The 23,437-nt window shown below is 45.2% G+C and overlaps 1 protein-coding gene across 1 annotated transcript in view; it reads right to left on the reverse strand.

Annotated features, from left to right (window-relative positions):
- LOC148024637 (U5 small nuclear ribonucleoprotein helicase) overlaps positions 1-23,437 on the reverse strand; it is a 276,793-nt gene that overhangs the window by 164,850 nt on the left and 88,506 nt on the right. Inside the window, exons 11-15 of the mRNA XM_087694266.1 lie at positions 5,838-5,909; positions 5,642-5,758; positions 5,307-5,468; positions 5,058-5,123; positions 4,666-4,818 (exon numbers count right to left, since the gene is read on the reverse strand). Coding sequence (XP_087550392.1) covers positions 4,666-4,818; positions 5,058-5,123; positions 5,307-5,468; positions 5,642-5,758; positions 5,838-5,909 — 570 coding nt within the window. The remainder of the gene's footprint in view (positions 1-4,665; positions 4,819-5,057; positions 5,124-5,306; positions 5,469-5,641; positions 5,759-5,837; positions 5,910-23,437) is intronic.

The following is a 23,437-nucleotide window of genomic DNA, read 5'->3' on the forward strand; positions in this document are numbered from 1 at the left end:
ACTGACATAATCCCATAAATTCTTGGCCACTAATACATTTTTCATCATAAATGACCAAAGAGAATAGTTGTTTCCGTCCAGTCTGTCCTCCTTGGATACATACGTAAAAACATCACCTCCCTGATTTGCCATGATGACAAATTTCCAAAGACAAAATGAGCAATGTCAAAGCAATACGAACTGGAAATCTGCAAATTTCCAGAAATTGCAGCAAATACGTTTCTGCAATTAATGTGCAAGGGCATACTCTGTCAGAAAACTGTCTTTTACTGCACGCTTCCCAAGGTGCAAACAGTGCAATGCAACACTGTTATGTCAAAATCCCCAAAATTTTTTCCAAATTTCTGTCAAAAACATTCTTTCTGTGGACTGTATCAGCAGTCCAAATGCAACTGTCCTCCAAATACACAAAAGCCCCAAAATTTCTGACGATTCAATCCAGAAATTTGCATGAAATTTATTTCTCCACTTGTTCTGTGCCAACCGCGTGTGAACCTCCGCTTCCAGAATTTTATTCTAGGCTGAAATAATAAAAAAATTTGAAAATTTTACTTGTTAGCGTGTGGTCAAAAACGGTGGTCTGACGGGCAGGCGACGTGAACGCGAGCTGACGTGGAGTTTTAAAAACGGCGACAGGCGGGCAAGCGGGCTGACGATTCTGACGGGGGCAGGCGGGTCGCGAGTCTGACGCGGGCAAGCGGGCAGTTTGTGGTCACGAGCGGGCGTTGACTCCGCTTGCAAGAAACGGAGCCCTGGCGAACTGGTGGAGCTGCTTGCGAGGCTGGTGGAGCTGCGCTGAACTGGCGCTGGAGGCTGACGTTGCTGACGTGGCACTGGAGGCTGACATTGCTAACAAGCAGGGTACTGAGCAGGTCTGGAGCTGGCGACTCGGGGGTAAGACTGGCGGGGACACCTGGCTGCTGACTGAGGACCGCTCTAATACCAAATGTGAGAGCAGAGGATCGAGGTACACCCAGATTCACTAGACAGTGTGAGAGTGACAGAGACAGAGTTGAAGCACGACACCCAAAAGAATAGCTAAATGATTGTGATCTGAAAGTACAAAGTACAACCCTTAAACCTTAGGGTTGTAGGGGGGTGTTCACACCCGACACACACTAAGTGCCTAAATGTGTGTAACATAAGCACATAAGTACATACGATAATAAGACCATAAGTCTGGGGGAAAAAACCTCTCCTACCGAGAGTAAAAAGTGCCCCAATGTCCTACTGATCACCCACACTCCCATATGAGCGTAGGCGTAAGTAAGACGTGAGTAAAATACCCAACAAAAAGTTCCTACAAGGTTGAACTCAGAAGCATCATTTGGATAACCCTTTGGTTGCATACGTATAAACAATCGTACCTGCTGGAGGAAACCTCTGAATTTTGACCTTGTGCCATCAAATTTCTCTAGAAGACCAACCTTTAGTTCTTTCTTATGTTGATTATGAAGGTTGCCAATAGCAACTAATGGACCTCTGGCTTGATGTAAACTTGTCTCTTGAATTTCTAGTAAATCAGTTCAGCATTAGTAAAGCATGTTATCACAAAGTGGTACAACTAGGGTGAGGTGGATAATCTCCATTAGCCACCTCTCTAAGGATCACACCCATGTCATTCTCAATCTTATGCTCTCTATTGAGTACACGATGGAAAGGGAAGAACACTTACATCCTAATCAATATAACTTGATGAAGATCTAACACCTAGATGTGAAGGATCTAAGCTAACCAAAGGGAGTGAGGAACCTAGACTAGATATAGAAGAGTCTAAGCATATGGCGCTAGAGGAGAGGAAACTGAACCTAAAATAGCAGATGCAAGAGCAAAGTCTAATCCTAAGCTTCTAAAAGCATAAGAGAGAGAACCCAAATGCTCATTTGATGAGGGAGAGACAAGAGGAATTCGTGAATGAGTAGCACCAAAAACATGATCAAATGAAACAAAAGGTAAAGTAGCAAGTATACCTATAAGCATGCTTCTACATCTAGAGCCTCCTGTATTAAGATGTACATACAGATACTAACATGAGTCTTTGTATTATCTTGAGGTCAATTCTTGCACAATACAAGGAACAATAGAGAGGGGTCTCAACTCATACAAGTCAAATGAATTATATGAACTTGACATCAGGTTTAGTTGAGATGAAGATGATGGATCATCAATCATCGTAAAAGTGTATGTCCTCCCCAAGCTGAAAGATGGCCAGCCTAGCCATCAAAATTCACCGGTTGATGCAGACTATCAAAGTGTAGAGGGAATATTGAGGAGTATGGTCAGGCCACCTTACACATGATTCCATTAATTCCACTTCTGTCATCTGCTCAATGTCTCGTTGACTTAAAGAAGAGGTGAGAGAGGAAATTTTAATGCCATCTCACAGCCTCAAAATAAGAAGAGGCTTGAGTAGATGCTATGTACTCCCAAGATGGAGTCATCTAAGAATCATGAGTTAGTTGTATGTCACTCATGCAAACCAAGCTTTTCACAATAGCCATGCACAATTTAGAAGAGCTCCAAAGATGGGGTTTGCAAAGAAACACTGATACTATACAAACACAACTAACAAACAATGAACTAAGACAAGATGTGAAATGCAAAAGAACAAGAACAATTGATGTTATCCAACGACGACTGTCTCTCACAGAGCTCAAGACAGCAGGACAGTAGGCTGGATCTAAACATGCAGCAATGTCAGAGCTGAGCATGATGAAACACAGCAATGTACTGTCTAGAGACATTCTCTGTGGAAAGGTGCAGCAGCTGGCAGTCAAAAATGCAGCCACCAAAGAGGGAAAAGAGTGCAAGCAATGGCTCTAGATTATATGCATGAGGATGGCAGCAGCCAAACAACAAAATGCAGCCTTCAGCATGATGGTGATGACTGACGACAGCAGCTGTAGATGATGAAGCAGGTAGAGAACCAAAATGCAGTAGCACATGATCCTCCAGCAGTAGGGACTTCTTGAAGTTGTGGCAGCAGGGACAGCACAAGTGGCAGCTGGGGCTACAGCCCTAGTTGAATGAGCCTTAGCCTGTTCAAGAGGTGCCGCCACTGGAGAGGAAGAATTATGAGCATGGAGTGCTGGCAAAATGCAAAAAAAGAGGGATGATCATGGATGCCTACAGCACGTCCTCATATTGAGGATTTTTGGGCATTCGTCGCATTGCCAAAATAAAATGCCTTTGTAATGAGTAATTCTTTTGGGGCAGTTTTTGTGGAGCTAAATTAGGATTTGTATGGCTTTGGCATGAAGATCTTTGTAGTAATGATTGTGCATTTTGAGCAATGGGGAAAGCAAGCCATGAAAGCAATGCACAAAGATAAGGAGCTTCCAGAAGGTGTGGATTAGGGAGCTCTACTCTGCAGCCCACGACCAGCAGACTCTATTTCAGACAGGAGAAAATTTTGCATATCTGGATTAGCAAGCTGAGGTTGCCTTGGCAGTTGAGGCTAATAGCAGCTTTCTGACAAGTCCAAGGCTGGGGTCAGAGGCATCTAAATCTTGTTACTCTTTGAAAGGCTGGAGCTCTTATATGTGAAACTTGCAGATGACATGGAATTTATTTCAAGGGGAGCTTCATGAGGTGTGCCACATACATTGACGTTTTCATCAGGCTTCACAGCAATCACCAACTAGTACAAGTCCTGTGCAGGCCAATCAGGTGGTTTCACTAGGTCCTTAAAAGCTCCATGAGAGGTAGTAGGTCAGCTACTGGATCAACCTCCAAAACATACATGTCAGACAAAAATAGAGGACAAACACTACAGAGTCTAGTATCTGACTCACCTCCCATCCATAGAGCCATAACTGGAACCAGCTTGGCTTATCAACAAGCCTGGGGGTTTGCAGCAACACCAGGTCTCAAACTCCAAGCCTCAAGAATTGGTGTTGATACCCCACGCATACACACAACAAGTCAGTACACCCACCAAGCTATCGAAGTGAGAGAAGGATCTACGAGTGAGCAGTTCTCCCTCACAAAATGGCCTGGAGGGCCCTTTAATAGCCTTGACCTGCTCATTCTTTGGGCATTGCACAATTCTTTCGGCCACCCTCAGCCCTGCAACCAGCAGAGAGCAGTTCCCTTCCAAACCCCAGACAAGAGATGATAATGGTCAGATCACCAAGCAGAGAACAGATAACTTCAGGGGAGACAGAAACCAGATCCTTGTCAGAAGATTACTAATGCTCTGTTTGACCCTATTTTAAGGACAAAAAAGATCTTGTCAGATTTATGAATATGGCATACAACGAGTCATTTAAGCCAGGTGAACTTCTATCTTTACATTTCAGTCAACATCACTGCTGAAACACCTACTCTGCTCCAAAACTTAACATGACATTGGCAACAACTTAAATTTATTTACAACAACAACAACAAGAGCTATCATATACATCACTATTTTGAGGGGGGCTCTCATCTGCAACCCTTTTTTTAAGTCATTCACAACAAAAACAAGGGCTATCATCTACATCCATTTATAAGGAAAAGTTCAGATTGTCAGATTTATGAATACCCCTACAATAAGTCAATTTTGTCAAGTGCGGTTTTTTATTTATTCCAGTCAAGAGCAATGCTGAAACTAACTACTCTGCTCAGAAACTTGACATTGACAACAGCTTAAACTCTGCTATGCCATTCACAAAAAAAGTGGACCTTATTGTAGCACACTTCGTTCATCAGAGTGTTACGAGCCAAAAAGTTTGTTTCAGTTATGCCAATGTACTGCTGAGTAAGTGGCACAGGTCTGTAGCTGCTATCAAAGAAGAAAAGCCCTGTGTCGGCCTTAACACCCAAGAACCGTGCCACCTGCAAATTTTCCAAAGAAAAAATTAGAGGCAAAGCAACAGGATCTTCTCTTAAATAAAACCTGCTCAGCTTTGTCTGGAAGAAAACCGCATGACAAAAATGCAGTGAGTGGAGAAACTCCATAATAAATCAAAAACTTCTAGCATGACAAGTATTAATAGAATGTTTACTTTTCCAACTTTAGCCCACCAGCCATGCACAAAATCATCTCTTCAATTCTACAGTGACCATGAAAATACCTCCAGATAGTTTGGAAGAGTGGCGGACAGTCCAATAATGCGAATCATGCTTTGAGATGATTCTACCTGTAGTGATCACAAGGAAAGTCAGTTAGAACAAGTAAACATCTCAAGTAAGCTCATTCTGTGCAAAGAACCAACCTCCCTCCCCCGAGATCCCCTTTCCTCCTCCTTCCCCCAGAGATGGAATCCAAAGAAAACCCCAAGGTGCTTAAGCCCAGAATGTTTAAGTTTCAAGCCCTAATTTACCTGCCGCAATGTACGTGCAACAATGGCTTCAATCACAGGACCTCGATCATCATTCAAAAGATGCACTTCATCAATAATCAAAAGCTTCACCAATACTGCTAAAGCCATATCACTGCTTTTCCGTGTAATGACATCCCATTTTTCAGGAGTTGTCACAATCATCTGGACCAAACAACAAGAGGTTATCACAATCTCAGAACATAAACAAAGAAAGAAATGGGAGACTGTGTATCATGGCCGGGAGAGGAAGGATACACAGAGAACAAAATAACAAGAGGGTTTTCTAATTCATAAGGAAGTGTATGCAGACTTCTCCGAGAGATAACAGCTAAAACCTGTGTTTCTTCAAGCTCTCTTTTCGTAAGCTGCATGTCCCCAGTGAGCTCTCTCACAACCACATTCAGAGGACGCAATCTTTGACTGAATGCAGCTGTTACCTCTCCAGCAAGGGCCTGGAAAAACAGGCATATTAACCCAACAAAGCTGGGGGGAAATGGCACTGCTCTAGCAATCACTACAGCTTAGTATTACCTTCATTGGAGCTACGTACACAATTTTGAATTCACTCTTCTGCAAGACACCATACTTTAAATGCTGACCAATCTGCATAGTAAACAACACATTATATGCACAACCAGATTAGAAACTTCACCAAGAAAACGATGATGCATCCTTTGTCAGCATCAGACAGGTAAGAGGTGAAGAATCAAACAAGCACAAGACATGTGTCCCTTGTAACCATCAGGCAGGTAAGAAGTTAGAGAATCAAACAAGCAAAAGACATTTTAGCACACAAAAAGTATCACCCCCTGAGATGGCTGAGAGGAATAAACATTACCATTGGAAATGATCAAAAGAAATCCACAACATGGAGTTAAAGATTTCTATCTTTCCCCTTGACAATGCCAGAAAATTCACAACCACATTGCTCAAGTCCACACATGGGTCACATGTGACGCCCTCCTCTGACATCAAATATTTCTAACTATGAACATATGACATCATTGGAAACAAAGAGCAACCCTTCATGAATGGAATCAAACAACAATTGCAACATTGTGGAAGGGTTCCTCTCTTTCTTTTCCTGTTTTTGGTGCCACAAGGGTGCAATTTATACTCATTGCAACAATATTGTTATTTTGCATTAATGAGTAACATCAGAGCTAGTGGTATTGGATGCCAGTAGGCATTAATTTACAAACAAGAAATACAATCAATTTGACTCAGTTTAGCAAGGATGCTATATTTTTGTGACTGCCAAAGTTGGGCATGAGTTTAAAATTTTTGACTGCTCTTCAATTTGTGTAGCTGGTAATTGAACAGGATATCTAACTTATTCCTGATGCATAGGAACTCAGCTTGTTAATGCAAACGCAAAGCCTACAGCACAATTTGGTCAAAATACCCTATACTACTCAGAGGGGAGACCTCCCTTACACTAGTCATCGAGTCCCAAGATCAACGACACTTGGGTCAATTCCTACAGCACAATTTAGTCAAAGTACACTATACTACTCAGAGGGGAGACTAGTCGTGGAGTCCCAAGATCTACAACACTTGGGTCAATTAATCCTTGAGATTCAGAGGTTCCATTCATGAAGGGATAGGACAACTGGTGCCAGGATCTTCTCCCAGCTGGACAGATTTTATATAGGTGACTGGGCTTGTGACAAGGGGGTTCTAGTTGGTATTGTTCCCGGAACCACTTTATTGGATCATGCATTAGTACAATTGGTTCTTATGGAGGGAGCCATAGGAACAAGTACCAGCATTAGAATTCCTTTACACTTGTATTATGATGAGGAATTGAGCAAGGATATTACCAAGATTTGGAGGGCCAAGTCATTTTCGCTGGGCAGGGCAGCTAGGGACTTGGATGAGAGTTTGCAAGAGGTAAGCTCCTTTCCTAAAGAGAAGCCTAGGAGCAAGACGGAAGGTTACTTAGAGAAAGAGAGGGCTACTAGAGCCTCATTGGCAGCACTTCAAAGGGAGAAGGAAAGGCAACTAGGATCTAGGTGGGTGGCAAAGAAGATGTATGCAGCCAAAGCAGAAAAAGATGCTATGAAGGAGGCAAGATCAGAGTATACGTACCATGCGAGGGCCTCTTTTTGGACACGGGTGGGAGATAGGTGAACAAAGTATTCTTTTGCACCATAGGTCCTAGACACTCTAGACAAGGTGTTAGGTGACTTAGAAGAGCAGATGGATCCCTTGCCCAAGGGCCACATGAGGTTGGTCAAGTGGCCACAGATTATTACGCTACTTTGTTGGGCACAACAACAAGGCCTCTAAGATTGGAGAGGGATAGAGAGATTGTGTGACAAAGTACCAAGAGAGTGGTCACAGAGAGCATGAGGATACATTTGATAGCCCCATTTTCAAAGGAGGAGATTGCCTAGGCCCTGCTAGCTCTACCATCAAGGAAGTGCCCAAGGGATGATGAATTGGACAAGGCATTCTTCCTGAGCTATTGGCACATGATCAGCACAGGACTTTTAGCAGCATTTCAAGGGATCATGGCATTAGGAGATATGCTGGAAAGGATGTCAAAGGGATTCATTCACCTCATCCCAAAGGGTAGCGGAGACAAACTAGAGATCACCTTGTGGAGACTTTCAGTCCAAGTACATGTACAGCAGTAGAATGAATGACTTTCAGCAGTATGATGAATGACTTTCAGCAGTATGACTAAAATTTCAGCATACATTAAATGCATACATCACTACCAGGTAACTCACACTTCAGCAATATCACCAAAAATACATCTCCAACAATCCCAGATCTGCAAATGATCACTAAGACTGCTGCAACATGAATAATCAGCCATACATCAACTCAATGACAGCTGTCCAACATGTGTATTGCATACATATGTGCTCATATAAACTTCTGATACACAAAACGCCAAGATATCTCTGCAATTTCTCCAAAATCGCACAAGGGGAGATAAAAATGCTCAAATCACTCTGCTTATGGCAACAAGATTGCTTCAACAATATTCCCAAAGTGCATTTCACGCATCAACTTTGCCAAAATCCACAGATTTCAGCAAAAGCCCCAAAATTTCACTATCAAATCTGCCCCAATTGCATTAATACATGTCCCAGAGAGCATAAAACGGGTAAATTTAGAAAAATTTCACAAAATTTTGCAAAAGCCCCAAAATTTCCGGGTCCAAGTGTGCACGAATGTCAGCCAATCTGACTCGGCTGAACAAAATTTTACCAATACAGCAAAAGCCCCAAATTTTATGGATCCAATGTTGGGAAATTTTACTCAAATGAGCAAAATTTCACTAAATTTGTGCAATGCCCAATTTAAACGTGCACAATGTCTGCAATTTCTGACGCAGATGCCTCAATTATGCATGAACAGCACTGAATCTGAAAAGCCCCAGTTTTCTGGGCCTAAATCTGCACAAATCTGCACATTGTGCTTGCGCACACGAACACCTGGAAGAGAGGAAATAAAATAACTCAAAATTTCTGATTTTAAAAAAATAGGACCGTTGACCTGCCCATCTGACGGACATCAGTCCGTCCAGCCCTGCGTGCCAATCATGCGACCCGTCAATCGCATGGCCTGGAACCCTGCTGGCGCCTGTTACCCGTCTGTCAACTGGGTCTGTCCCCTGTCGATTGTCCAGTCGTGCACATCTGACGCCTGGCCTTGTTGCCACGCGTTGGTCAGGTCATCAGTCCCCATCGAGCCGTCCGTCTGACCTACTCCTCGCAGCCCAACTGATTGACACACCTACAGCAATACTGTCGCCTCTGTAACCCGTCAGTCTGTCAACACGCACCTTGTGTTGGTCGTCTGTACGACCTGTGTTGATCGCTTCTCCTTAGCTCTTCACTTCAGCTCAACCTGATGCATGTGTTGAGTGCTATCTGTTGACTGGATTCTGTGTCGTGACCTGTGACACTCTTGAAAAGCGCGAATGTTGTAACCAACAGCTTTGATACCAGTTTGAAGGGTAGAGAGTGCACAATGGAGTGCGAGATTGGGGCGTAAGCGGTAGAGCTAAGAGTTAGAGAGAGTCAATGCAGAGATAGGTGTACCAAATCGTGATGGTACACAAAGAATAAAAGAATGTATTTATATGCTAGGGTACAATAAGGGTGTGTTCACACCCGTATGACTATATACACAGAGATGAAGGGACTTTACACCCAACAGGCTTATGATAGAGTTGATTGGGGGTTTCTAGGGGGCACTATGTTGAGGATGGATTTCCTAGAGCAACGGATCAAAAGTGTATCAGCTCTATATTCATCACCTCATAGCCAGGTCCTTATTGGTGGGACCAAAGGTGCCAGATTCAGCATTCAAAGGTCAAAGAGACAGAGATGCCTCCGTGCACCTCTCCTTTCTTATTTATAGTAGAGGCTATGAGCTCCTTCCCAAGGGATAGGAATACACGTATTCGAGGCATCAAACTTCCCGTTCCAGAGTTTGAGGAGTTGCTGGATGTAGAGTTTGCAAGCGACACATCTGTCTACTTGGATGGGGAGGAGGAGAATTGTAGGGCCTTTGTAACTGTGATGGAGGTCTTCTGCAAAGCCTTAGGAGCTCTTCTACCTAGCACAATTCCTATAGATTTTGGGTTTGCGATACTCAACAAATAGATTGGAAGCCACAAGAGTTTCACTTGGGCCCCTCATGGCACTTCTATGAGATATATTGGCTGCCATGTAGGCATTGATATTTCTTCAAAGCAATAGTTGGCACCCTTATTACTTAGCATAAGACAAAAGCTACTGTATTGGAGCATAGCAAGACTATCACTATCAAGCAAGGTGGTAGTTGCAAATCAAGTTCTATTAGCCACCATGTGGTACATAACTTCTTGTTGGGCCTTCTCTAGGTCATGCATTGTCCAAGTGAAGCAACTCATCATGGACTTCATTCGGTCTGGTGAAGATGGTACTCCTCCGAGGGTTAAGGTATCTTGGGATGTTATCATCCAGCCTAGATCCAAGGGTGCTTTGGGGGTCATTGATCTAGATAGTTAGAGTAAAGCACTTATGGTAACGCTCATTGTGAGGGGCCTTCTTCCGGGTGAGGAGCCATGGAAGAAGCTACTATTGTGGAGATTAGAGACAATTGTTCCTGCTCATGGAGGATTGTGACAGCTTAGCACACACTAGCTATTTCAATATATCCAAGCTACAAGTCTTGGGAACATTTTTTAGGTCAAATTTTCTGCATCTATTATCCAAGCATCATGTTGACCCAATGAGTGTTGAAGAGAAGTTGAGGCAGCCACTCCTTTTTAATCAGCTACTCAAGACAAAGAGAGGCCACACCACTAGGGAGACGAACCTTCTATCTTGTGGGAGGTTCTATACATAGGTAGCTTCTACAATGGGGGAGTGGTTTGCCTTTCAGGAGTTGCCGGCCCATTTACAAAAACAGAGACTTCAAGGTATCAAGGGGGTCACAGTCATAATGGAGAGCATCAAGGAGGTGGTACCCCTTGAATGGAGAAATGACACAGTGACAAATCAGTCATGGATAGGGCTCTTTACTAGAGGAGAGATCCTTATTGCAGTGATAGGACTTGATACTTAGACTCAGACCCTTAGACTTGTATGGAAAATGGATGGAGACACTAGGCATATAGAAGAAGGCCGCTACCGAGGCTTCGGTGGAACCCCAAGGAGTGGGTATGGAGAGATCCATTTCTAGAGACACCTCAAGATGGCCACTTCTTTGGCTATAGCACTAGGTTGGAGAGGAGAATACAAATGAGCAAGACCAGAGTGGTACTAGCTGCAACTGAGCACTGGACTATCGAGGGTATATCACAACCTTTCCTGATAGACTTCTGGAGGAGATTCGAGGACAGCTTTAGACCAAACTTTTCTCAAGACTTGGGATTCTAGTACCTTTTTCCTCTTCCAAACCCACATGGTTTGACATTATAGACCTCCCGACTAGCTATTCGCTCAAGCTTTGAAATAGACTTCCCCTTGTTACATAATTCTTGATATGGAAGTCCCTTACATGGCTGCTTTGTACTAGTTTTCTAGCCCTGGGACCCTTTGTTCTGAGGCGTGTTAATAGAATTTGTACTTATCTCTGAAAAAAAAAAAGCAAAAACAAAGACACAAACTTTTTCCAAACAATGACCGCACACGCTACCCTCACACAAAGAAAGGTGACACTCCAGAGGCTGAGATCAAAATTGCATACCAACCAAGGGTATAGAGATATCAAACAGAGAAATTATATCAAAGAGAAATGATGGAGATCAGCCGAAAGCATGAGCAGCACCTGTTGAGCTAAAATATGCATTATTTGCTGATTAGCTTCTTAAACGGCCCCAAAACACACTAAAAATGCTCTTCTAGAGTAAATCCCTAAAAACGGGGAGCGGTTCGAGAGAGTTCAGTGGAAACCCTAAAACAGAGAGCAGTTCAAGAGAGTTTAGTGGAAACCCTAATTTTTGGGCGCCCTTCAACATCTATAAATAGACAAGCTGCCCCCATTCAGCCATCATCCTTGTTTGCAGGTTACACCAGCCCACACACCCTCTGCTGTTGTTGGTGCCCAGTTTCCAGCCTGCAGCCCGCCTCCATCTGCTGTCCAGTCATCATCTACTGTAGCCACATTATCTTCAGCCTATCCATTGCTGTAGGCGACAGCTCTCAGCTGCTAGCGAGTGCTCCAAACTGTCCCAGACTGTTCTTCAGCCTATTTTCCATCATCTCCAAGGTCACTCAGCCTACATTTTCAGCGTTGCAGGCCCTGAAACTCTCAAACTCTGTTTCAGCCTGCTGTTTACAACAGACTGTGCACAGTTTCCAGCCTCCGATCGGTGGTACACTGTTGCATTTAACACTTTCCAGCCTCCAGACTGCTGCGTTTTGGTGACCAGCCTGCTGCCATTCACTATTCAGCACTTCTATACTCCGATCACTGGTCACAGACTTGGGATCCGTTTTCGGTGGACATCACACACCGACATTGCTCTGCCCTTGAGCACACTGTACACTATTACATTCATTTACAGCATTCATTCACTTCAAAGTTGTGTTCTTTCTCTCCCTTCTTCTATTTGTGTTTGAGTTTTGGTGTTAGACTTTTGAGTTTTCAGTTTAGGGTTTGAGTTTTTGAGTTTTACGTTTAGGGTTTGAGTTTTGCCCTCTATGTTTGTGTCCGTCTCTTTGTGTTTCTATCGTGGTCGTACACTCTGTGTGTCCTCAATGCAAACCCTAGCAGTTTCCTTCACAGCACCTAGTAGTGTTTAGAGGCCAGTCTAACTACTATCCATACACCATGTCATCATGGATGTATGACATATTATAACCATCGATCTTGATTGGATGGAGTTAGACAAGATTGTGCCACATGGTTGTATCCTTGACACATATAGCAATTTATCCATAGTTACCAGGAACTGGGAATAGGAATGGGAATGGGAACGGGACCCCTCGGAACGGGGGGAACACCCAAAGTTAGAGAACGGGAACGGAGGGAACGGCATTATATATATATAGAGAGAGAGAGAGAAAGAGAGAGACAACACTTAAGTCTAGATTCATCTAGAAATTATAGGCAGGAGGGAGAAGCACCAGGCAAGCGTGAGAGGCGGGTGTTGGGAGGCGGGCCTGGCAATCGGGCGGCCAAGCAGTGGAGAGATGCGTGAGGCATGTCAGGCAGGTAAGAGAGGTGGGAGAGGCGGGAGCGGAGGCTAGTTGGCACGAGGCAGGGCAAGAGTCACGACAAGCGAGCCGCGATAGTATTCACGAGAGGCGAGAATCGAGCAGCTAGTGCAAGGCAGGACATGACACGAACAACAATTCCCGCTGCTGGAATGGCCGTTCCAAACAAGGAACGAGCAAGGAAACGGCCCGAAATAGGCGGGAACGGGACAGGGAACGGGCTGGAACGTTCCCCCAGCGTTTCTTGGGCTCAGACCTCCCAGAACACGCTAATCCGTTCCTAGGCGCCGGAACGGGCGTTCCCTGTTTCTATGGTCATTTATCATTTAGTCACAAAGCTAGTCATTTCGTGCTCCCTCGACCCACCTTTCCTATCCCTAGTTTAACCTCGTATTGTACATCACTTTGCATTGTGCACTATACATCTTGATATCCACAAGTCATTACTACCACTTATATATGATTTTGTCTCATAGGCCATTTTTAGCCTGAGTCTCTCTCTCTCTCTCTCTCTCTCTCTCTCTCTCTCTCTCTCTGTGTGTACTTCTTTACCGTTTGATTACAGCCTTGATTCCATTTTTACCGTTTGATTACAGCCTTGACTGCCCTATTTTAAGCCTCAGTCATGCAGAGTTGAATAGTGTGATCAGGGCAAACATCACTAAAGTGGAGACAGAAAGGACTTGGTCCAAGTCCCCCTTTCCCATTAGGCACGAAAACGGCACAGTACCAATGTCACTTCTTGCAGCTTTCTCATGACAATTTCATAGTGAGGCCTAGATATATGGATGCTCAACTTTCTCATGGACTCCGAGTTGCTATTGGTCAAATCCGCACCTCATCACATCAACTGATGATTGAGAAAGGTCGATGGAGCCATATTGCAGCCAATGAGAGGATGTGCCAACTTTGTGGATGGGAGCCAAAGACGGAGGAGCACTACATTTGTAAATGTACTATATACTATGATATCTGAGGCCGCTATCATTGCCTCTTTAAGAAGGGCTTTGGACCACTAAGACGGGTGATGGACTATGAGGACCAAAGATGTTTGGGCCTTTTCTTGCTAGAGCTCCAACGACGCAGAGCATTATTGTTATGGGATAGGAGGCAACCCCAACATCGTTGCACTATCGAGCTTTAAAATGCATTATATACTAATTAGCTCTTTATTACAGCCCCAAAACATGCTTTTTACCACAAGATTCATGAAACGACCGCTTCCCTAGAGAGTGTCTATGTCCCACATGCCAAACCCTAACTTGGGAGTATCCATTCATCTATAAATAAGCAAGTTGCCCACCACTCAACCCCAATCCTGTTTGCAAATTGTTCGCACGTTGTTCTTTGTTGTCCAAACACCTTCCTAGCAGATATCTCGGTTCAAGTTTGTTATCCACCAACCAAGGGTCAGTTAATAGCCCTCCACAAACAACTGGTGACAGTACACAATCTGTGTTTGCTGCTGTTAGATCTCTTCCAGCCTGTGTTTTCAGTTTTCAGCCAGTCACTATCATCACCAAGACAGTACATTGCTGTGTTTTCAGTTTTCAGCCAGTCACCAGCCGCTGAAGAATTGCCGGTCACCCTCTGGCACTTCTTCAGCTGCAGCCCACTGTTCAAGCTGTCCTACTCAAGTTATGCCTGATCTAGTCTCTCCAGATTTGCCTTCGCTCCTTCTGTACACATTCAGAGGCTCTGCTGCATTTTAGGATCCATATAGATTACATCACACTCTCCAACTCATATCCACTACCTTGGTCCTTCAAAGACACGAGAGTTCAAGGTTCGGTGTTCACCTTGCATAGTGTGTTTGTTCCATTGTACTATTCATTCATTTCCATTGTTCATTGTCTCTTGAGTTGCCCTAACCCTACTAAGTTCTTTTATTAGTCTGTGTTTTGTCATACAACTGTGCTTGCATTCTATGTTTGAGTATTTCTTACGTGGTATTGGAGCTAGGTACTCTCTAAAGAAACCAAGGCCTTTAATCGGAAACCTTTAATGCAGCCGGAGACATACGCAGATATTTCCTCTTATACAACATATTTCCTCTTTGTGTTTCTATCGTGGTCTTGTATAAGAGGAAATACAACAGCAGAGGTTACACCAGCCCACACACCCTCTGCTGTTGTTGGTGCCCAGTTTCCAGCCTGCAGCCCGCCTCCATCTGCTGTCCAGTCATCATCTACTGTAGCCACATTATCTTCAGCCTATCCATTGCTGTAGGCGACAGCTCTCAGCTGCTAGCGAGTGCTCCAAACTGTCCCAGACTGTTCTTCAGCCTATTTTCCATCATCTCCAAGGTCACTCAGCCTACATTTTCAGCGTTGCAGGCCCTGAAACTCTCAAACTCTGTTTCAGCCTGCTGTTTACAACAGACTGTGCACAGTTTCCAGCCTCCGATCGGTGGTACACTGTTGCATTTAACACTTTCCAGCCTCCAGACTGCTGCGTTTTGGTGACCAGCCTGCTGCCATTCACTATTCAGCACTTCTATACTCCGATCACTGGTCACAGACTTGGGATCCGTTTTCGGTGGACATCACACACCGACATTGCTCTGCCCTTGAGCACACTGTACACTATTACATTCATTTACAGCATTCATTCACTTCAAAGTTGTGTTCTTTCTCTCCCTTCTTCTATTTGTGTTTGAGTTTTGGTGTTAGACTTTTGAGTTTTCAGTTTAGGGTTTGAGTCTTTGAGTTTTACGTTTAGGGTTTGAGTTTTGCCCTCTATGTTTGTGTCCGTCTCTTTGTGTTTCTATCGTGGTATTGTCTCTTGACTACGCATCGGATCAAGGCTGAAGCGAGCGTGGGCGTGCGGGAAAGGAGTCTAATCGGTGAATTTGTTGCAGGTTATTGCTGTTCAAAGGGGAGAAACACTGCGTTTGAGGCCTTCCATTGCAGATTTTACCTTTTCATCGCCTTCGACGAGTGAAGAAGGTTTGGGCAGCAGAGGAACCAGCCCTAGAAGGCTGCATTTTCACAGTTAGAGGGGGTTGATTTTGTGTTTGTGCAAGTATTGCAATTTAACATGTCTACATAGACTGATTTGAAGTTCCAGGCGATCATGGACAAGAAGGTGCCTGTCCTACCAGCTCTTCCATCAGATCAAAAGCTTGATAGTGACAATTACCGCATCTAGCGGGTGATGATGTTGGCCATTTTGCAGTCTTATGATTTGGTAGAACTGGTTATGGAGGAGATTAGCAAGCCCTCAGTGAGAGATGAGTCCAAACTCTCTTCCAATGCTCGTGCGGAATGGACCAAGGCCGAGTCTCATTGGGACAAACTGAATGCCAGGATTCGATCTTTTCTGTTTATGTCTTGCACTATAGTCGTGATAGCTCACATCGAGCACTTGACGATCGCTCGAGAGATATGGCTGGAGCTCGATCAGATGTATGATCAGATGACCCTGATAAAGAGGGTTTCTTTGGAGGTGCAAATGCGGACCTTTTCTGTGAATAAGTCTTCTTCGCTTCGAGAACACATCAACAAGCTTCAACAGCTTCAGATGCAGGTTCAAAATGCGGAGAAGGCTATTTCCTCCCAAGACATGGCGATCACTTTACTATCCCAGATGCCGCCAGGATTCGGTACTTTTTATTCTGCTCTTATTGCATCACGGCAGGAGTCGACTCTTCGGTGGGAAGAGTTGGTTCCTATGGTCTTGGGTCAGGAGTAACAATTAAAGGGACAAAATGCTTCCAAATCGAAGGCATTGGTTGGTCAAGCCTCTCAGAAGAAGGGGAGAACCAAAAGAAGAAGAAGGAGGATAGCAAATCCAAGAAGGACAAGGAGAAGGAATCGACTTGCCATATTTGTGGAAAGACCAGTCCACTGGAAGAAGGATTGCCCCGACAAAGACAAGAAGGATACCAAGAAAAACGACACAAAGGATTCTAGAGCAGGTGGCTGCACCCTTATCAGCTGCTTTTCTATACTTAGCAGTCATTGAGGACTCTACACCGAAGACTTCTGATGCTGCGATGACAGCTCCCCAGGCTCGTGAATGGATCGTGGAAAACACCGAAGACTTCTGATGCTGCAATGACAGCTCCCCAGGCTCGTGAATGGATCATGGACAATGGTGCCTCTCGACACATGACTCCTTCTCCCGTTGGTGTTGCCCATTTGCAACCTTCGCGTGGACAGATTCTCATCGGAGACAGCTCTTCTGTGTCTATTGCTGCGCAGGGTGAGATGCAACCTATTCCAGATGGACGTGGTGGTACCCACACCTCTGAGGTATTGCATGTGCCCGGTTTGGGGTATCATTTACTTTCCGTCCATAAGATTTGTGCTCTTGGCCTCTTGGTGGAGTTTGACAGTGATACTGTTCAAGTCCTTGATCATGGATCGAGGAAGGTTCTCTCTGCAGGGTATTGTTAGCAGAGTATTTGTCAGCTCATGTGTGAGTCTGAGCTTGATCTGGGCTGGGCATTTTTTATTAGGTATTTTAGGTATTTTTCTGGTGTGGCATTTTATGCCATTGGGGCATTTTTATGCACCAGTCGGCCAACATTAATGCTGTCCGACCAGCATTATTGCTCCCCACTTTTTCAGCCTATTTATACTCAGTGGCTCCTCCTCAGTTAGACACATCATCTTCACCATCTGCAGACTCTGTGGAGAGAGGAGCCAGTGCCAGTGCCCACGCAGCCAGTGACTCACTGTTGTATGCGACTGTCTCGTGTTCAGATATATGGATTCCATTTCCCGTGCATACATCTGAGTTCTCATCTGTATCGTGTTCTTTTCTTTTTCTCTTTTTGTCTTGTGTTTCAACAGTTTATTTCAGCACATGTTCATGCTTCCACCGCTGCTCCACTTCTGACATGGTATCAGTTTTCAGGATTTGTGTTTCTGCTGTGTTTTATTGCTGATTTCAGGACTGTTTTGTACCCTTGCTGATCAGACGACTGCTGTCCCAGCCAGGCGACCTGTTTTGGGGCTGTTTTCAGCCTGCGTTTTTTGCAGTTTTGCCATCGCCTGCTGCCTCCGCACCCTCTGCTGCCTATGGCACCATCTGCTGCCTGCGTTTTTCATCTGCAACTGTTGGCGACAGTTTTCTACCTATTTTTCTCCAGTTTACAGCCTGCGTTTTGCTGATTCAGCATCTCTCGTGGCTGAGTGACTGTTACTTCAGGCCGTTTTCTCTGTTTTTGGCAGTTTTTGACTGATTTTTTGACTTTCTGCAGCAGATTTTGTCTTCTATTGATCAGATTTTGGGTTCTATTGCATGTGAACTCTCATTTTCTGTAGTCTGTGCTTGTGTTTTGGCTGTGTTTCCTCTCTAAATTCCATCTCTTCTCTACTTCCCTTCTTATCCTCTCCATATGGCTCCTCCGTGCACTTCCACTGATGATAAGTTACATGGACCTGATTATCTCACATGGAGTGCTGTCATGAAAGCTTGGTTTGTGCAGAAGCGGTTATGGTACATCGTTTGTGGAGCTAATCCTCGACCTCTCCGTCCTTTTCCTCTTCTTGAAGACTTTGATGAGGACAACCATGAGGAAGCGGTGCTCACATGGAACTCCGACGATGCCCGTGCTTACTCGGTGTTGCTTCGGTGTATTTCTAAAGCGGTCTTACCGGCGGTTACCTCCTATAGGACATCTCCTCAAGTATGGCAGAAGTTGCAACAGATGTACGAGGCACCTTCCACTATGCGGGCCGTCACACTTTATGGCCAGCTCCAGCAGATGAAGTTTGAGGTGAAAGATACTATTCAGTCTTTTCTTCTTTGTGTTACGCAGGTACAGGACCAGCTTCGGCACATGCAATCTGCTCTTCCCGAGGTGCATCTTGTCGGGACGGTCCTCTACAAGCTTCCCCCACAGTTTGATGGAGTGGCCAATGCTTTGCGGGCGCAGACATCATCGACTCCTGTCAGTTTTACACATATGACCTCGATGCTTCTTGAGCATGAGGCATCCTTGAGATTACAGGGGCGGCTTCCGGCACATTATGGAGGTGAGGCTTATGTAGCTTTAGAGAGGGGTGACGGGAAGAAGAAGTCGAAGGCCCAGTGTTACCACTGTGGCAAGAAGGGACATTTGCGGAAGGACTGCAAGAAGTTAGCGGCTTCCAGGAAGGAGCAGAAGACGAAGCGGGATGTTGACTCTACCGATGAGTCCTCTCCTTCATCAGACTCCGACTCCGATCCTCTGACCAAGGTGAAGTCCAAGGCGCGGAAGGGATCCTCTTCTTCGGATCGTGGGAAGGGCTTGGTGGCCCCTTCCTCGGCTGCTTTCTAGTGGTGGTGATGAGGTCATCCCTCACGACTCTCTTGTGCCAGAGAGGGAGTGTGAGCGGGTGTTCAGATGGGGCAGCCGCGCCTCATCTATACTTTTATACAGGTGCACAGGTTCCAGAGAGGGACGTTCCTGACGCATCGACTTCAGTCTGGCGGAATCAAATCCTGGAGCTGGGATTGACATCCAGGTTCATGCTGAGCTGGTTATCTGACAGAGAGCGGGAGGCTTTCGTCTGGAGCTCACATGAGGGGACACTTTGGTGGTCTGGGCCAAAGGCAGGGAATCCATGGTCACCTATGTTCAGGGGCATTTTTGACAGGATGGTCTTGTATGCTACTGCGAGACATTGATGATGGACACAGAGGCATTCTATGATCTTCTCTATTTTCAGGTGTTTGGTACGATCGACATCGACATCAGGTTCTCTCCGAGGCACCTTGGTGGTGGCTTGATCACCCACTACTTGGGTATCCATGGTTCTACTTGGTGGTTCTATGTTGTATAGTTTCTGATCCCTTTTCATTGTACTATTGTATTGTATCAGATCACTCATGATCTGAGAGAGGGTGTTAGCAGAGTATTTGTCAGCTCATGTGTGAGTCTGAGCTTGATCTGGGCTGGGCATTTTTTATTAGGTATTTTAGGTATTTTTCTGGTGTGGCATTTTATGCCATTGGGGCATTTTTATGCACCAGTCGGCCAACATTAATGCTGTCCGACCAGCATTATTGCTCCCCACTTTTTCAGCCTATTTATACTCAGTGGCTCCTCCTCAGTTAGACACATCATCTTCACCATCTGCAGACTCTGTGGAGAGAGGAGCCAGTGCCAGTGTCCACGCAGCCAGTGACTCACTGTTGTATGCGACTGTCTCGTGTTCAGATATATGGATTCCATTTCCCGTGCATACATCTGAGTTCTCATCTGTATCGTGTTCTTTTCTTTTTCTCTTTTTGTCTTGTGTTTCAGCAGTTTATTTCAGCACATGTTCATGCTTCCACCGCTGCTCCACTTCTGACAGGTATGAGGAGAATGGCGTCTACAAATTGAAGTCTTCTTCAGCTCTTACTTCTCTTCTTCTTACTTCTTAGGCATAGTCCGAGCTCTGGCATGCTCGGTTTGGCCACCTGAACTACGAGTACCTTCGAAAGGTATCGCGAGGGTCGTTTGTCCAAGGATCGCCGGACATAGTGGTGAGCCATCAGCCATGTGTCTCCTACATTCGTGGGAAACTGCATCGGGATGCGATTCCCAACAAAGCTTCTAGGCGGTCTACTTCACCCATGGAGCTTGTATCTACGGATCTTTATGGCCCCATGACGACCCAGTCCCTGAAGGGGAGCTTGTACTTCATGTTGATCGTAGATGACTACAGCAGGATGACTTGGGTCTATTTCTTGACTTTGAAGTCGGATGCTTTCTCTCACTTCAAGGATTGGCTTCTCTTTGAGAAGAACCATTCTGGCCGGCAACTGAAGACCTTGCGTTCAAACAAGGGAGATAAATTTATGTCTAATGAGTTCGCTCGTTTTTGTGCAGATAGGGATATTCACCAAGTGTTTGCTAACACCAACACTTCCCAAGAGAATGGCATTTTGGAATGCAAGAACCGAAGCATGATCGAGATGGCACGCACCATGATGGAGCACCAACAAACACCTCAGTTTCTGTGGGCCGAGGCAATGGCTACCGCAGTTCACATCCTCAATTGATATCCCACTTCGGCCATTGACAGGATGACACCTTTTGAGGCTTACTTCGGGACTAAGCCTGATGTCCATTATTTCAAGATCTTTGGGTGTAACGCTTATGTGCACATTTCGAAGACGCAACGTGATAAGTTCGAGGCGGCTCCCCAACGACAAGTTTTTGTTGGCTATAGCTCCCAGTCCCAAGGTTATCGTTTGTTTGATCCCATCAAGTAGGATGTCTACATGAGCCGAGATGTGCAGTTCGTGGCAGTTCCGGCCACAGAGAGAGGTGAGGAGCTTCCCGTCCTTGGAGATCCAGGGGAGAGTTGGGCTTCCGCGACAGCTCCTTTGGAGCCAGACCCTCTTGATAAAGATTCTTCTTCTGATTCAGAGTCTTCTCTTCCACCGGCAACCCCCGAGGAGATTTCGCTGGTGGATGTTCTTGAGTCTTCAGCAGATGGAGAGCGACGGGGAGAGGTTCGTCCTCCTCCTCGTTGGACCCGTGACACACTCCGAGATTCGGGAATCGAGGGGGTCCTTGAGAAGTGGGAACCGCAGGATGGACCGCGGAGGTCACAAAGGACCCAGATACATTTTTCGGTGCTTGTTCACTCCAACTATTGTTTGATGACCCGTGTTATGCAAGATCATGAGTCCACTTCAATAAAGGAGGCTTTGCAATCTAATCATTGGCGGAAGGCCATGGAAGCCGAGTTGGAGGCTATTGAGAGAAATGGCATTTGGTCTCTTGTGCCTCGTCCCTCTCACAAGAAGGTGATTGGTGTCAAGTGGGTCTTCAAGACCAAGTACCTTAGCAATGGTTCTTTGCACAAGCACAAGGCTTCCCTTGTTGCTAAAGGTTTTGCCCAGTGGTGCCAAGGCATTGATTTCCATGATACTTTTGCCCCACTGCTCGTATGGCGACTATTCGAGTTGTTCTTGCGAGCTGTTCTTGCCTTGGCTGGCCATAGGAGATTGTCAGATGGGAGAGGATCGAGGTGCAGCTGAAGTGCAGTAGACAGTGTGAGAGTGAGAGACAGAGTTGAGCACGACACCCAATGCAATAGTACTGAATAGAGTGTTATCTGAAAGTACAAATGATAACCCTTATACCTTAGAGTTATAAGGGGCTGTTCACACCCGAACACAGTAAGTGCCCGTAAGTGTGCACCACAAGCACATACAAAATAGTACACATAATCTGGGGGAAAAAACCTCTCCTACCGAGAGTAAAAAGTGCCCCAGTGTCCTAGTGATCACCCGCACACTCCCATATGAGCGTAGGCGTAAGTAAGGCGTGTGAGATACCCAACAAACCCCCCTGGAGTGAAGAGTGATCAAGTGTACAAGGATCATCCGCCACCAAAGGGCGTCAAATTCAAAGCATCGCGAAATGCTTCAAATTTGTCTCGTGGAAGAGCTTTGGTGAAGATGTCTGCCACATTGCTGGTGGTAGGACAGTAGACAAGGCTGATATCACCTGCATGTAGCCTCTCTCTGACAAAGTGGTAGTGAATCTCTATGTGTTTCGTGCGAGCATGAAACACAGGGTTCCGTGCCACTGCAATGGCACTCTGACTGTCAGTATATAAAGAAGTAGGCTCCGTAACAGATACATCCAAATCAGCAAGTAAGCGTCTAAGCCATACGCACTCAACTGCAGTAGTGAAAGCTGCCTTGTACTCAGCTTCACATGACGACGTGGCAACAGTGGATTGTTTCTTGCTAAGCCAAGAAATGCATGACGAGCCAAGAAAGAAACAATTGCCACTAGTGGAGTGACGAGTATCAAAATCACCAGCCCAATCAGAGTCACTGTAAGCATGTAACTGCAGTGGTCCCCCCTTGGCATAAAGCAATCCAAGAGCTCTAGTACCCTGCAAGTAAAGAAACACACGCTTCACAGCTTGCCAATGCGACATACGAGGCTGATGCATGTACCTGCTCAAAACTGAAACGGCAAACTGTATGTCTGGCCGAGTGTGGCATAGATAGATGAGACATCCCACTGCTGGAGCATAAGTATGGATATCAAACAAATCACTATCATCATGTAATGACAGTTTGAGCCCAGGTTCCATGGGTGTACAAACTGGCTTGCAATCCTGTAAGCCAAACTTCTCAAGAAGTTGCCCAATGTACCTTGACTGACATAATCCAATGCCTCTAGCATCATGTACAAACTGGATGCCCAAGTAATAGTGCAAAATACCCAAGTCAGACATGTCAAAAGTTTGCTGTAAATTATTTTTGAATGCTGAAATCTGATCAGCACGTGTTCCAGTGAGCAAAAGGTCGTCTACATATAGACACAAAATCAGCATGGATCCCCCCTCTTTATGTACATAAAGGGTAGACTCAGATGGGCTGTTTACAAACCCCTGACTAAGCAAGAAGGCATCTATCTTTGCGTACCAAGCTCGTGGAGCTTGTTTCAAACCATATAGAGCTTTTTTCAGCTTGCATACTAAATTTTCTGAGCCTTCAACTGCAAAACCA

The sequence above is a fragment of the Lygodium microphyllum genome, chromosome 15 (assembly GCF_053477565.2).
Source record: "Lygodium microphyllum isolate KBCC chromosome 15, Lygodium_microphyllum_v1.1.10, whole genome shotgun sequence".
Lineage (NCBI taxonomy): Eukaryota > Viridiplantae > Streptophyta > Polypodiopsida > Schizaeales > Lygodiaceae > Lygodium > Lygodium microphyllum.